The following is a 13,024-nucleotide window of genomic DNA, read 5'->3' on the forward strand; positions in this document are numbered from 1 at the left end:
TTTTGTGTTGTGCAAAAAAGGGGTGCAAGGATACTGAGGGCAGTATTCAATGCTGTCATTCTGCAAACTGAGATAGCACTAGTGGAATTCTTCTGAATCTTTCCATTGTGCAAGTGGCTGCCTTGCACAACAGGCTGCACAAGCAGAATGTGCAAACAGTTGCTCTAGCATAATGCACAACCAGTTGAGCAGCTGCGCTTGCACAAATGAAACTTTAGTTGGAGTCTTCCCGGGCGCATAGTTTGGAACCCAATTTCCGCTAGCGCAATGCCATTTGCCCCAACGGAATGACACAGTTGCCTACTGCCCTGAGTGTGCCCTCAACATTAACTGTTCTTTACAGGGTGCTGCACAAACATTCCCTTTCAAGAGATGGAATTCCAGTGATGGATGAGCATTTGCTCTTCTCTCTTCCCCCCACTCCCTTACATAAATCATTTGCACACTCAGTTTATTAGCAATAATTCTCCTTTAAGAGGCTTGAGACAAAGGAACACAAAGGCTTAGACTATCTATAAATATCGTAGCGGTGGCTTTGGGACACAGTCCAGGCTAGATCTGCTTCGGCAGAGATCGGGCTCAAGATGCACGTACATTACAGCTATAATCTGTCATGCTCCGTTTGCTGCTAGGGGTGGTTGGTGTCAGCAGTCTCCCCTTATATTTTGTTGAGATCATCCTGGTCAGCGAATATCAGGAAGCCGGTAAAAAGGCTGTCTGTCCAGTAGGGATCATAAAAGAGCCCGTTCTGTTCTGAGTAGAATATCTGCAGCCAGACCTCATCCTCCTTCTTCAGGGAAAGGATTGTCGACCCGGAGGCGACATCGTGGTTTCCAGTGTTGGCATCAAACGTCTTTATCCTGTATTGCCCGTTGTGCACCAGTCCAATAGCCAAGTGTTTATTGGCCAAAGTGATATCGTAGGTGAAGTAGTAGATGCCTGGGATGCTGCATATAAATTTCCCGCTCGAGGTGTTGTAATTCCCACCTTCATTCATGAGGACCCTGTCAAATTTAATGGGAAGCCTCTCTCTCGGGTAGCTTTTGGTCACTGCGGCAGAGAAGGCCGATCTGGCTTTATTGGCTCCACAGCTGCAGGGCCCTGGCATCCCAGGGTCTCCCTCTCCTCCTCTGGGGCCTTTCTTTCCTGGCCCTCCACTTTTCCCGGGGTTTCCCTTCAGGCCCTTTGGACCACGGGGACCAGCTTTGCCGAAGGCTCCAGCTTTTCCTTTAGCCCCAACTTTTCCTGGATTTCCTGTTCTGCCTTGTGGACCTAATAAATAAATCAGTCTCAGTGAATATTCAGATCAGGGGCTGGGGTGGGTAACGATCATGACCAACCCCATAGCCAAAAATGCAGGCAGCTGTGTTGATCCCTATCAACAAACCAGTTCTGGCAGTTTTTATCTCCACCTGGTGCAGGTTTTTGGTAAAGCAAATGGCTCTTAGTTGTCCATTTAAGACAACAAGCCACCCCAAAATACTTGTTACAATAGGGATAGCACAAAACAATACAATATCGCTGGGGAAATCCATTTCCCCACCACTGGTGACTGTGAGGAATACAGCAAAGCTTAGAGAGAAGGGGGATGCCTGAGGGGCATGTTCAATAATATCATCATTCCTGCTAATCAGAAAGTCCAGATACTCCAAAAAGTCCTGGGTCCACTACACTATTGATGAGACCTGTAGGGTACTTATGAACATCATTATGAGCAACAACAGAAAGTGCAACACAAAGTCCTTATCTACTGTGAGAGTTTGAGCTACTGTCATTGTCTTAATGCAATAGCACTTACGCTGTCTATGCTCATTCTGCTAGAAATTAGTGCACGCTATCACCATGTACAGTGTACACACAAAAAAGAGGTTCTGTACCTTTATACATAGGTAAACTATATCTTTAATGGGGAAAAGTTGGTGCACTCACTAATGCTTAAAGGCAATACCCAAGAAACAATAACTGGGGCCAAATACCACAATGATCTATAAGTTGTTATCTTCTACATTTGCAACACATCTTTGTTCCATGATACCATTTTTCAAATTTAATGCTAACTACTGGGTTGGATCCAGCATTTTATTCTGCTGCTGGGACAGGTGACCATGTGTCCTCTTTGACAGAGGACAGAGCTCTATTTTGGAGGTGTCCCCTATCTGAAGGGCTGCCTAGTCTAAGACCAGTTTACTGGATATATGTATAAATATTTTCTTTTGATGTATTTGTCATGGCCTTTGGCTAGTACAATGAACTTTGAACTTTTAAAAAAGACAAAGAACCATCAGAAGGAAGGGCTGGGCCTTGAAGACGCCTGTCCACAGCTCCTGGACAGCAGGCGGAGCAAGGCCTCAGTGCTACCTCGCCTGCTGTTCCAGGGGGCACAGGTGACTGCAAAAGGAGGGGGGAATCGGTGACGCTCATCTCCCCTTTACCTCCCCATTCTGCCAGAGGAAAAGCTTTACTGCATCAAAAGCCTCTCACTGACAGAAACCAAAAGAGCCTGTGGGCCTTTAAAGAATAACTGTGTTTTATTATTAAGGCGGGTGCTGCGCTGGCCGTTCATTCCAGGAGATGTTGTGATGAGGCCTATCTGGGCTTTGCAGACTGCCGTCATGGCGAACATGTATTCCCTGGATAGGCTGTTGGTCTTTGACTACTATTAAGGCATGAGCTTTCGTGGGCTAGACCCACTTTGTCAGATGCAGGAATGGAATACTACAGACTAACATTGCTGCCCCATTGGAATGTGTCAATGACAGAAGGAACTTATGCTGGATCCAACTATTGGCCATTTGCAAAAAAGGTTAGGCAAAGAACATAATGGTGCCCCATTTCCCCAGAGACAGTGACGGGTATTTGCCTTCGTTGTCACCCTTGCTCTGACTCAGGCTACAAGAAGGGAGATTCACATCAGTGTCCTTTCAGTCCTTGGTTTCTTCAGAAATCTTGTGACTGAGTATTTATTTCAATAAATATTTATACTGGGACTTTCAACTATTTTTTAAAAAAGTATCTGAAGCAGCGATTTTCAAACAGTATGTTCATAAAAATAAATAAATAAATAAATATCCAAAAAATAACAAGAAACAAAATGCAAAGCAGCAAAGAGCCTCCTCTAAGTTATTTATCTCCCTCCCCCCTCTTCAAAAGGACACCTGAATAAAACTGTTTTTACTTGCCAGCTAAAGGAAAGGAGGCAAAGGGCCAGGTGGACTTCTCTGGGAAATGTATTCCACTGCACAAAATAACTCCTTGTCCCTGGTCACCCTTTGCCTCATTTCTGACTGAGAGAGGGCACCCAGAACAGAGCATCTGATGATGATCCCAACACACAGACAGGGTCATATGGGCAGTAGGTGGTCTTTGTGGTTTGGTGATTTAAATGCTTCAGATAAAACAGAGATTGGCAACTGGTGGCATTTCAGATGTATTGGCCTACAACTCCAGCATAGCCAATATTGATGGATGATAGGCATTGCAGTCCAAAACATCTGGAGGGCCAAAAGTTGCCCCCGCTGTTATAAAATCACCCCTTTGCTGTGTCTTCTAACCCATGATATCACCCCTTAGATGTGACCACCATCATCTTGATGGTGGCGATGGGGAAAAATATAGTCAATAGAAATGCACAATAGCAGTACCTCACAGTTGGTGTGATATTTAATGAAGGAAATAGGAAGAAACTGAGATCTAGGAAGCCTATGGGTACCTGTAACCTAACCCTCTCGTGTCCCCTTTCCTTTGGTAAACATCACACACACACACACACACACACACACTGCACAGTACAGTGTTATTACTATGGTCCTTTTTGATTGGAAGAAAAAGCCAGTTGTTTAGTTGAACATGGCAGCTGAAAATGTGCATTTTAATGACCCTTGGCTTAATTATACTGAAGCGGGTTACATGAAAAGTTGCAAAATCAAGGTCTACCTTAATACCTGCAGTTGTGACATCACCTACGGCAAAAGTCATTTCTGAGACATGACAAAGCCACAAAGCCAGCCAGACCTCACAATTAACAGTTAATTCCTTGGCCCTTAGAAAATGTAAGCACACAGTTTCTTTTCCCTATTTTAATTGCCTATGCGACAAGAGAGCATTTAGGGAGGGATAGAGCTCCATCACACATGGGAAAACAGGCTCCCCACCGTCGCTTCTCCACTCCTGGTTTCCTTGCTCAGTTACTTCCTGTTTCAAAACAGGAGGTAAACAATGAGCATGAGGTCCATTCGGTCGGGCGTTCTAATCACGCTGCTTCTCCTGCACACAGAAGGAGAGAGCAGCAACTTCCGGTTTTAAAAATATTTCAGACTTTCTGGGGTTTTTCTTGTGGCACAAGGAAGGCCAGAAGGGGCGGAAGGCACGTGGGAGGCAGACGACGTCATGTGAGGGACCTGCAAAAAATCTGTGAGTGCCCAGTAACGAGCGTGCAATAAAACGCTCATCGGATTGGAGCCCATAGAGTGAGGACAGATTGCCATCTGATTTGGATTTCCTTCTGGGATGCACAGAGTTTTAAAAGCAAGTTGTCTCTTACCTTCCTCGCCACTCTCGCCTTTCTCGCCATCCTTCCCATCTTGTCCATCTTTGCCCGGGAAACCCATCCTTCCTACGTTCCCAGGGGCACCTGGAGTTCCAGGAGTGCCTGGAGGGCCTTGTGGTCCCGGCACGCTGCAGATGAGTTGTTTGGAACCTTTCTGAATTTCTGCTTTTACAAAGCTACTGAGAAGCTGGTTAGCTATGCAGGGCGCAATCCAGACAAACAGAACCAGGAAGATCATGGTGGTAATACCTGGAAGAAATTAATCAGATGCTTTTAGGGACATGTATTACAACAAGGCACGCATGAATGTCATCAAGGTGGAGAAGATGAGAATTATAGGATTTAACTTCCTGTATCCTAGGTCCAGGTCCAAGCCACTTTTCATTGGATTGGATGGCATCATTTTGCTAGGCCAAGGGTGGGTAGAAGGTAGATCTACTGATAGATCTCTGGATGAGTTGCAGATCATCAAGAATCTGGCTCCCCCCTTCCCCCCCCCCCCAGCAATAGCAGCCACAATTTTTAAAATTTGATTTGTACCTCACTTTTCTACCCAAAAATGACACTCATAGCAATGATATGATCTCTCTCCCAGTAGATTTGTGTGTGGAAGGTACTAAAAATTCCTGAGGTCAGAATTCTTTAATTTTAACTTTTATGTCTTTTGTGGAGGGTCTCTAGGAAAAAGAAGAAGTAGATCTGATCATCTTCATTGTCACAGGGGGTTCAGTTTATGCTGGAACAAACACACAAATCCAGGTTAACACACTGTCAACATAATCTGCACTTACATGTCCTTAGCCTTGTGAAAGCTTATTTGCAAAATTTCCCCTGTTTCATCATGAATAACTGTCATTTATTTAGTGCTTTATTCACTCTCTTCTCAGACTGCCAGATTTCTGGGCACACCTTTTTTGTGTCATGTTGCTCATTGCCAATTCTTTCCAGGGATTAGCTGGATGCTGAAAGTTTACAGCCTAAAGAAGAGGAAGTTTAACAGACTTGTTATCGGAACTGTTGTGGGGCTCCAGTGCAGTCTTCCCCAACCTGGTGCCCTCCAGATGTTTTGAACTATAACTTCCAGGATTTCTGACTTATTGGCCAAGCTGGCTGGAACTGATGGAAGTTGAAGTCCAAGACATCTGGAGGACACCAAGTTGGGGAAGGCTGCACTAGTGGATAGGCCTGGATTTGCAACTGACCAGCACCAGCGCAGGCACAGATGAAATGGCCTTAGGCAAGTCACAGCAGGAGTGGCTGAGAGTTTGAGCTGTGATACAAGTCTGGAAGCTGAAGGTCAGCTCTTTCTTGGTTCTCTCCTTACAGGCTGGGAAGGGGGGTTGACTTGCCCTCCTGGTGGACCTCTTCTTTACAAGAATTAGTGATGGTCTGCCACCAGTCAGGATGGGCCTCCTGACGCACCCAAGTCTCTTCTCTCCCTCTCCCACAAAACAAGGCAAATGAAATTAATCATATTTATATCACACAACCAAGGGACATATTGAATATGCAATAAGAAGCATATTTCCTTGATATACTCCTGGTTCCTGATATTTTCAGCAATTCCATGGTCTTGTAAGTGAATGAAAATGATTTCTTCCCTAAGGAAAAATGTATAGTTTCCAAGGAAGGCCCACACTTCATCCTGATAGCACTCTGAACCAGCTTTCCCCAACCCAAGGCCCTCCAGATGTCTTGGACCTCAACTCCCATGAGCCCCAGTCAGTAGGAATCCTGGGAACTGTAGTCCAAAACATCCAGACTAGTACCAGGTTGGGGAAGGCTGACCAACTGGACTGGCTCATCCATGGGACAGATTAAATTTGACAGCTATTGGCTTTGCAGGGGATGCTCACTACGTAGCCAGGTGCCATCATTGTTCCTAATGATGGGTGGTGGTCTGGCCCTACCATTAGGCAGAGTGAGGTGGTAGATGCTGAGACATGGCAGCAAGGTGTTGGAGGTGAGATCTGTGTGCCAAGCGGCCTACCCTGTGCCCCCTAAGCTAGCTTGCTGCCTTCAGGTGTGGTGGAGGATGCTGTCCCATTGCTAGTTTCAACTGCCTCTCCAATCAGCTTTTGAACATGGAATTGGAGGAGGGCGCCATCTTGTTCTTTGCCTCAGGCAGCAAAATGACTTGGGCTGGCCCAGATAGGCAGAGATGGAAACATGGGTCAAACAAAGATGGGGAAACAAAAGAGTGGGAGTAGCCCAGGAGGACATGGCAAAAAATCAGAAAGAAAAGAGAAAAGGAATGAGGTATTGAGCCAGCTTGCATTCAGGACATCTAAGGCAGTGACTTCTATATCCTAAGTATAAACAGCATGCACACAGAGAGCAAGGCTGCTATGTTGGCTTTGGGCAGATACTCCCCACCTTTATTTGTTTGTTTAAAACATTTATTAACCACTCTATATCTAAAAAAGATTCTCGAGCAGTGAACAGTAAAGAAAAAAGATTCAAAATAAAAAAGAATAAACATATTTAAAATCAAAGCCTGGCTGGTCTTTTTCCCAAGAAAGGTTTGTTTAACTAAAAATGTCATTAGCTGATGCAAAAAACAAAGCAATGAACCGGCAGGAGTTCTACAGAGAGGGAGCCAGTACTATAAATGTTCTACTCTGAGTGGACTCTAAATGGACCTCAAGTCCATGTCGGACCACCAGGAAGGCCTCATCCAATGACCTCAGTGACTGGGCAGGCTGGTAAGGGAGAAGGTGCTCTCTCAAATATCCCAGTCTCATATTGTTTAGGGCTTTATGCACCAGCAACAGAAGCTTAAACCTGGCAGCTAGGACAGTTCCTTCAACAAAGGAGTTACGTGCTGAAAAGTGGCCGCTCCAGATAATAGCTTGCTGCAGCTTCTGGACCAGTCACAAGGGCAGCTCCACACAGACCACATTGCAGTATCCCTGTCCAGGAGAGGCTGTGACTGGTGTTATCAGCTGAAGCTGGTAGAAGGCACTCCTAGAAGGCCACTTGGGCCTAACCAGTAGAAATCAGCAGGTACAGCTTTTTCTATTATCATATTTCCATGTTGAGAAAAGGGCTGGTTTCTTCCCTATTATCCGTACCTTTTAAAGCAGGCCATTGCCCTCCAGATGTTTTGGACTACAAGTCCCATGATAATTCATCATTGGCCATGCTGATTAGGACTGATGGGAGTTGTAATCGAAACCATCTCAAGGGCACCTGGCTGCCTATCCCTATTTTAAAGGTTTGGAGCATTTCTGAGCAATTCCATACTTGTCTACTCAAGAGTAAGTGGGTATAAAATTGCAAACAACAATCCCCACTGCACCTCATCCCCTCCTTGGCAGTTTCCTCAGTTTGAAATGTAAGAGACAGGAAATTCATGAGAGAAAATAAGGATTAACATTTGGGAGATTATATATGTGTGTGGCATGCTTTATATCTTTTAAAAGAAAGAAATGCATTTAAGTGTTGTTTCCTGATCAGAGTGATAGGAATAGGGCAGAGCACAAGTTCAAATAATATAACTTTTTTTTAAAAAAAAACACCAGGCTGTCATCACTTCTTAACCATACTCTCAGATCTTGGGAGGGAGGGAATGGAAGGATCATTGTGTACGTGGCTTATGGGGCAGGGGGTGAGGTGGAGAGAAAACACACATTGCATCTTTGGCTTCAGATCTAAACATCCCAAATCACTTGCTGGAGAAATGTGTTACAACTTATCATAATACCATTTTGAAATATATATAATGAAGAACACGCAGAAGGGAGAGAATGAGTCTCTGAAAAAGAGTTCTGCTTCTAGCCTATCCTTCAATATTTCCCTCTCTTCCTGGTTGCTTTTGAACAATTCCTAGTGAATTCCAGACCCCCAATTGGGTGATGGTTATTCAACAGCATCTCTCTTGCCTACTTTCAGAACCAGACATCTGAGTTCAGACACACCTCAGCATATGCTCATGTTCCTGTCATTCGCCAGAAGATGACAGGATCAGAACAAGGCCTCAGTCACAAGAACTGCCATAGCTCCGTCCTGAAATGTGTAGTTGGGTTACAGCTCCAAAGATCCCTGACCATTGGCCATGCTTGCTGGGGCTGATAGGAATTGAAGTCTAAAACAGCTGGAGGCCACTGGGTTGGGGAAGGATGATTATAGTAATGAATGGCTTGTCATTGCCAAGCAACTTCAGCCAGTGCACACAGACTTCGTTATGGATTTGAGAGGGAGGGCAACTTCCCCTACAGGTGGGGCTCTCATTTACAAGGGTTCTGGTGAAATGAATTACTGATAGGCTGCTACCACATGCTAATCCTTGTACCCTCCAGATGTTTTGGACTACAACACTCATTAGGCCCAAACAACATGGCCATTGGTCAGGATTTCTGGGAAATGTAATCCAAAACACCAGGTTGCCTATTCCTATCCTAGTGAGGTGGGAACGTATGGCCCTCCAGAGGTTACTGGACTACAATGCACCATTGGCTATTCTAGCTAGGGTTGTTGGGAGTTGCAGGCCAGTAGCATCTGGAGGGCCACACATTCCCCATCCCTGCCCTAGTCTGTCCATCTTGGGGAGTTTCTGAGCCTTTTTGCCAAAGAGATCCCACTTCACCCCAAGAAAAGGCTAAAAAAAAAGATGAAGGTTCTTTCAGTTTTTCCTGCCCCAAAGCTAAAACACACAGAGAACTTAACACAGTCTTGTGAAATGTCCCAAGAACACAAGGGACCTGCATGTCAGCAAGTATTTAGACACCTTTGTTTAAGTCAATCACCAAAATCCCTGTGGCTGTTTTCTTTACCTGGACCTGTGATAGCCAGAGATAGTTATGCAAATATATTGTCCATAAGCTCTCTCCCCCTTTTCCTCAAATCACAGAGGAGAAAGAAAACCAGTGTCTTCTTTCTTCTCTGAATGTCTGACCCCTGAAAATCCATTTCCCAATATCTTAGGAGCAAAGTAAGAACTTGTTTTGTTTTTATTTTAATTATTAAATCTGAAGAGGAGGGATAAAAAGAGCAACCTACCTGGATTTGAAAGAGAGGCCCCATTCACCTAATATCAGCAAATCAAGGGTTAATTAACCCACAATTTGTTGCAATCTGTGCCACTGCTGTTTCAAACATGCAGTCTCCAATTGGCTTTGTAAGAGGTTGCTCTATGATATCAAACCCAGACAATGACCTGGTTTGCGCAATCAAAATAATTAATTGGAAACAACCACCCAATAGGGCTACAACAGCCCATAGGTTATTGGAGGATTGTTTTCAACTCCAACAAGCCATGCCATGCACCCAGGTGGTGATTATGGAAACTGCTCAGCCTCTAAGCATGTACAGGGTATTCTTTTCTTACTATTGAGTAAATACAGCCAAGTCAAATTTTAAGTTCTACAACTTCCATGATTAGAAGAATTTGGGAAATGTTTATGCACCTCTTCATTATGCTGTTTTACTTACTGATGCTGACATTATTCCTTCCTTATTGTTTCATTGATTGTTGATTGCTATTGTATTTTAAAGCCTTCTAAGCAACCCAGAAAACACTGTCACTGGGAGGCAAAAAAATAAAAAGAACTAACCATACCACACTATTATTTAGCTTGTGAAAGGAGATACCCCTCAGAAGGGGAGGGGAGTCACCAGGAACTAAGAATAACGAGGGACAGCTCAATAATGACTATAAAGCCAATTTTTGTTGATAGAAAAGTATAGATGAAATCTCACCATACAATAATGGATAAATAAAACCATGCATAAAGGCATTCCTTTATGTGTAAGGATCATAGTTTTGATTAAAGGTAAGTAAACTGGAGCCTTTTTGATAAGTGAAACAGACTGACCCTATTACAAAATATGCGGCCCCTTTAATTTGACCACAAAGACAAGTGTCCCCCTTGGTTTATGACTACTACTTCAGACAGAAAATTTCTCGGTTCATCTCCAAAAATGACAGATTGGCTTTCCCAAGCTGGCATCCTCCAGATGTGTTCAAGTACAACTACCCATGCTGTCTGGGGATGAGGGGAATTGCAATCTAAAACATCTGAGGTGGGGTGGTGCCAGTTGAGAAAGGCAGTGATGGATTTTGTTCTGGACTCAATTGATCATCTTCCCAGCCATGGCCTGACTTTTTGATGAGGAGGAGGTTAGGATGAAAACAACAATCCTTTGGCTGAAACCAAATGAGTGTTTAAAGGGTCTTTGGGGTTTAAAAAGGAAGTCATTGTCTGGTGGAGTTCACACACACACACACACACACACACACACACACACACACAGAGAGAGAGAGAGAGAGAGAGAGAGAGAGAGAGAGAGAGAGAGGAGTGATACAGCAGGAATGAAGTTGGCCTCGTTCATCTTTTTTCCAGTTCCAGAACTTGGAACTCAGCTGCAGAGTTTGGACTGCCATTGAGACTACACCGATTCTTTGGGACTCTTCCTTTTCAAAACTTTCTCTCACATAAGAGGAGAAAGGTTTGCAGCCCTTGCGCAAACAGTTATCTTAGGTTAAACTCAGCCTTTCCCATCACATTTCTTTTAGGTTTCCAATGGTCCTATTAAGGAGTCTCCACAAGCTTCAAGTTTTTAATGCTGCAGTCCTCAGGACACTTTGAAAGTGGGACTTGTTTCAAAGTAAACATGCATAGGATCAAACCGTAAGCCTTGTTTAGAAATTATTTTAAGACACATTAAATATAAACTACTACTCACGGGCACAAATTTCTTCAAGAAGAACCTGACATCCAGAAGGAAATCTGCTGAATCTTAAACAGATGTTGCTTTGCAGGACATTGTTGTTCAGTTTCATAGGTTTCCGAGGTCTTGTTGCAAAGGGCTTCCTTTAAATGAAGGGTTTGAACGTCTCCCTTGAAGTTTGCAAAAAGTGGGCGCCTTTCATTTGCACTCTCGGTTCCTTGCAGCAGCTTCAGTTATTTTTTTTGGCTCGGCTTTGCCAGAGGCATATTTTGATTATTGTGTAATGTGTTTGAGCTTCTGCCTCATGTCACGTGAGACGTGGAAGAAAACTTTGCACACATGTGGCTGAATGCTTGGAAGGCTCCAGATTCATTGGAAAAACGTCTCTCTCTTTCCTCCCGCCCATTTCCCCTCCTCTGTTACAGCTTAAAGGGATCAGGAGTCGCCCGTCATCTTCTTCAAACATAAAGCTGAGAGTACATTGTCTAGAACATGGTTGTCCAACAGGTGGCCTGCCAGCTGGACTGAATCCCCTAAAGGAATTTTATCTGGCCCCCGGCAAGGCAGCCAAATTTCAACCAGGGTGTGGCAAAGAGTTTGCTTACAGATCCACTCACAAGAAGTGTATTTACAAGTAATACATTCTGTGATGTAGGGGTAGATTTTGAAGTGCAGGTCATACAGGCAATGACCATAGCCACACTCCCAAGGAAAATCCATAGGCTAGGAATGTCAGAAGCAGCCTTATGCTCAGGAAAACCTTGGACCATCTAGGTCAGTATTGTCGACACTGACTCGCAGCTGCTCTCCAGGGTTTCAGGCAGGATTCTTTCCTTGTCCTAGAGATGCCAAGGATTGAACCTGAGACCGTCTGCATACAAAGCAGGTGCTCTACCACTGAGCTGCTATGGTTCCTCCGTATTATTTCCACTCAAAGGAACTAACGCTCTGGTTCAGAACTTCATCAAAAACTCACATCGTCCCAAACAAAACACCACTAGCAGAATCTCACAATTACATTTGCAGGACGTGATTGCAATCTTATGCACAATTACCTGGGAGTAAAGGCCATTGAACTCAGTAATGCTTACTTCTGACTGCATAGGTTGAAATTGTAAATTACATTGAACGGTAACAAAAGAACTTCAGCTACTGGAATACAATCTTTAGTTTTAAATGAGAAATGCAAACAAACTTTCAAATAACTATTATGTTTAAATTGTTACTGTGAAGTAGGAATGCTGTCAAAGAAAAGGAAAGAAGAATCCAGCCACTGCTTGATTATTTCCGTCATTTTCTGATTTCCTCTATGCTAATGTCAGAAACACTAGTAAAACTCCAAAGAGTCTTGTGGTATCTTAAAGACTAACAGATTTATTATGGCATGAGGTTTTATGGACTCCACTCCATCATTGTTAACCTGAGTTATGAGTGTATATGCTTGGAAGTGTACTGGATTTAGGTGAAGCCTGAGATGAATTTGGCCCCAATGGACCATTTCTGGTGCTTCCTGAGGCTAAGTGGGCTTCCCTTTGAAACAACCAGAACCAAACTGGGACCTCCCCCACCCACCCCAATGAATCTTTATGCATGACTCGAGCTTTGGAAATGCAGAAAGTATGTCAAAATTAGTGTCTTTGGTTTTATTTCTCTGTAACCACTGATGTGGGGAGAGGGATAGAATGTCTTTTTCCGGGCACAATTCGAAGTGCTGGTTATGACCCATAAAGTCCTATATAGCTTGGGTCCAGGTTATCTGAAAGACCGTATTCTCCCTTATGAGCCTGCCCGTGCTTTGAGATCTTC

At 44.0% G+C, this 13,024-nt stretch overlaps 1 protein-coding gene across 1 annotated transcript; it reads right to left on the reverse strand.

Annotated features, from left to right (window-relative positions):
* Positions 1-453: 453 nt before the first annotated feature.
* Positions 454-11,558, reverse strand: C1QTNF2 (C1q and TNF related 2). Its single transcript, XM_063123275.1, has 3 exons — positions 11,234-11,558; positions 4,541-4,795; positions 454-1,272 (listed from the first exon to the last, which is right to left on the reverse strand). Exons 1-3 carry the CDS (start codon positions 11,328-11,330, stop codon positions 659-661), a joined length of 966 nt encoding a protein of 321 aa, XP_062979345.1. The 5' UTR covers positions 11,331-11,558; the 3' UTR covers positions 454-658.
* Between the last annotated feature and the right edge of the window lie 1,466 nt (positions 11,559-13,024).

The sequence above is a fragment of the Elgaria multicarinata genome, chromosome 3, assembly GCF_023053635.1.
Source record: "Elgaria multicarinata webbii isolate HBS135686 ecotype San Diego chromosome 3, rElgMul1.1.pri, whole genome shotgun sequence".
Taxonomy (NCBI): Eukaryota; Metazoa; Chordata; class Lepidosauria; order Squamata; family Anguidae; genus Elgaria; species Elgaria multicarinata.

What these genes read in the sequence shown, in the direction of transcription:
- C1QTNF2 (XM_063123275.1), bottom strand. Translation starts at nt 11,330, where the DNA reads ATGAAACTGAACAACAATGTCCTGCAAAGCAACATCTGTTTAAGATTC. An exon ending in TCTTGAAGAAATTTGTGCCC is followed by an intron (nt 4,796 to 11,233) that starts GTGAGTAGTAGT and finishes AATTTCTTCCAG; the next exon opens with GTATTACCACCATGATCTTC. An exon ending in AGGCGAGAGTGGCGAGGAAG is followed by an intron (nt 1,273 to 4,540) that starts GTAAGAGACAAC and finishes TTTATTTATTAG; the next exon opens with GTCCACAAGGCAGAACAGGA.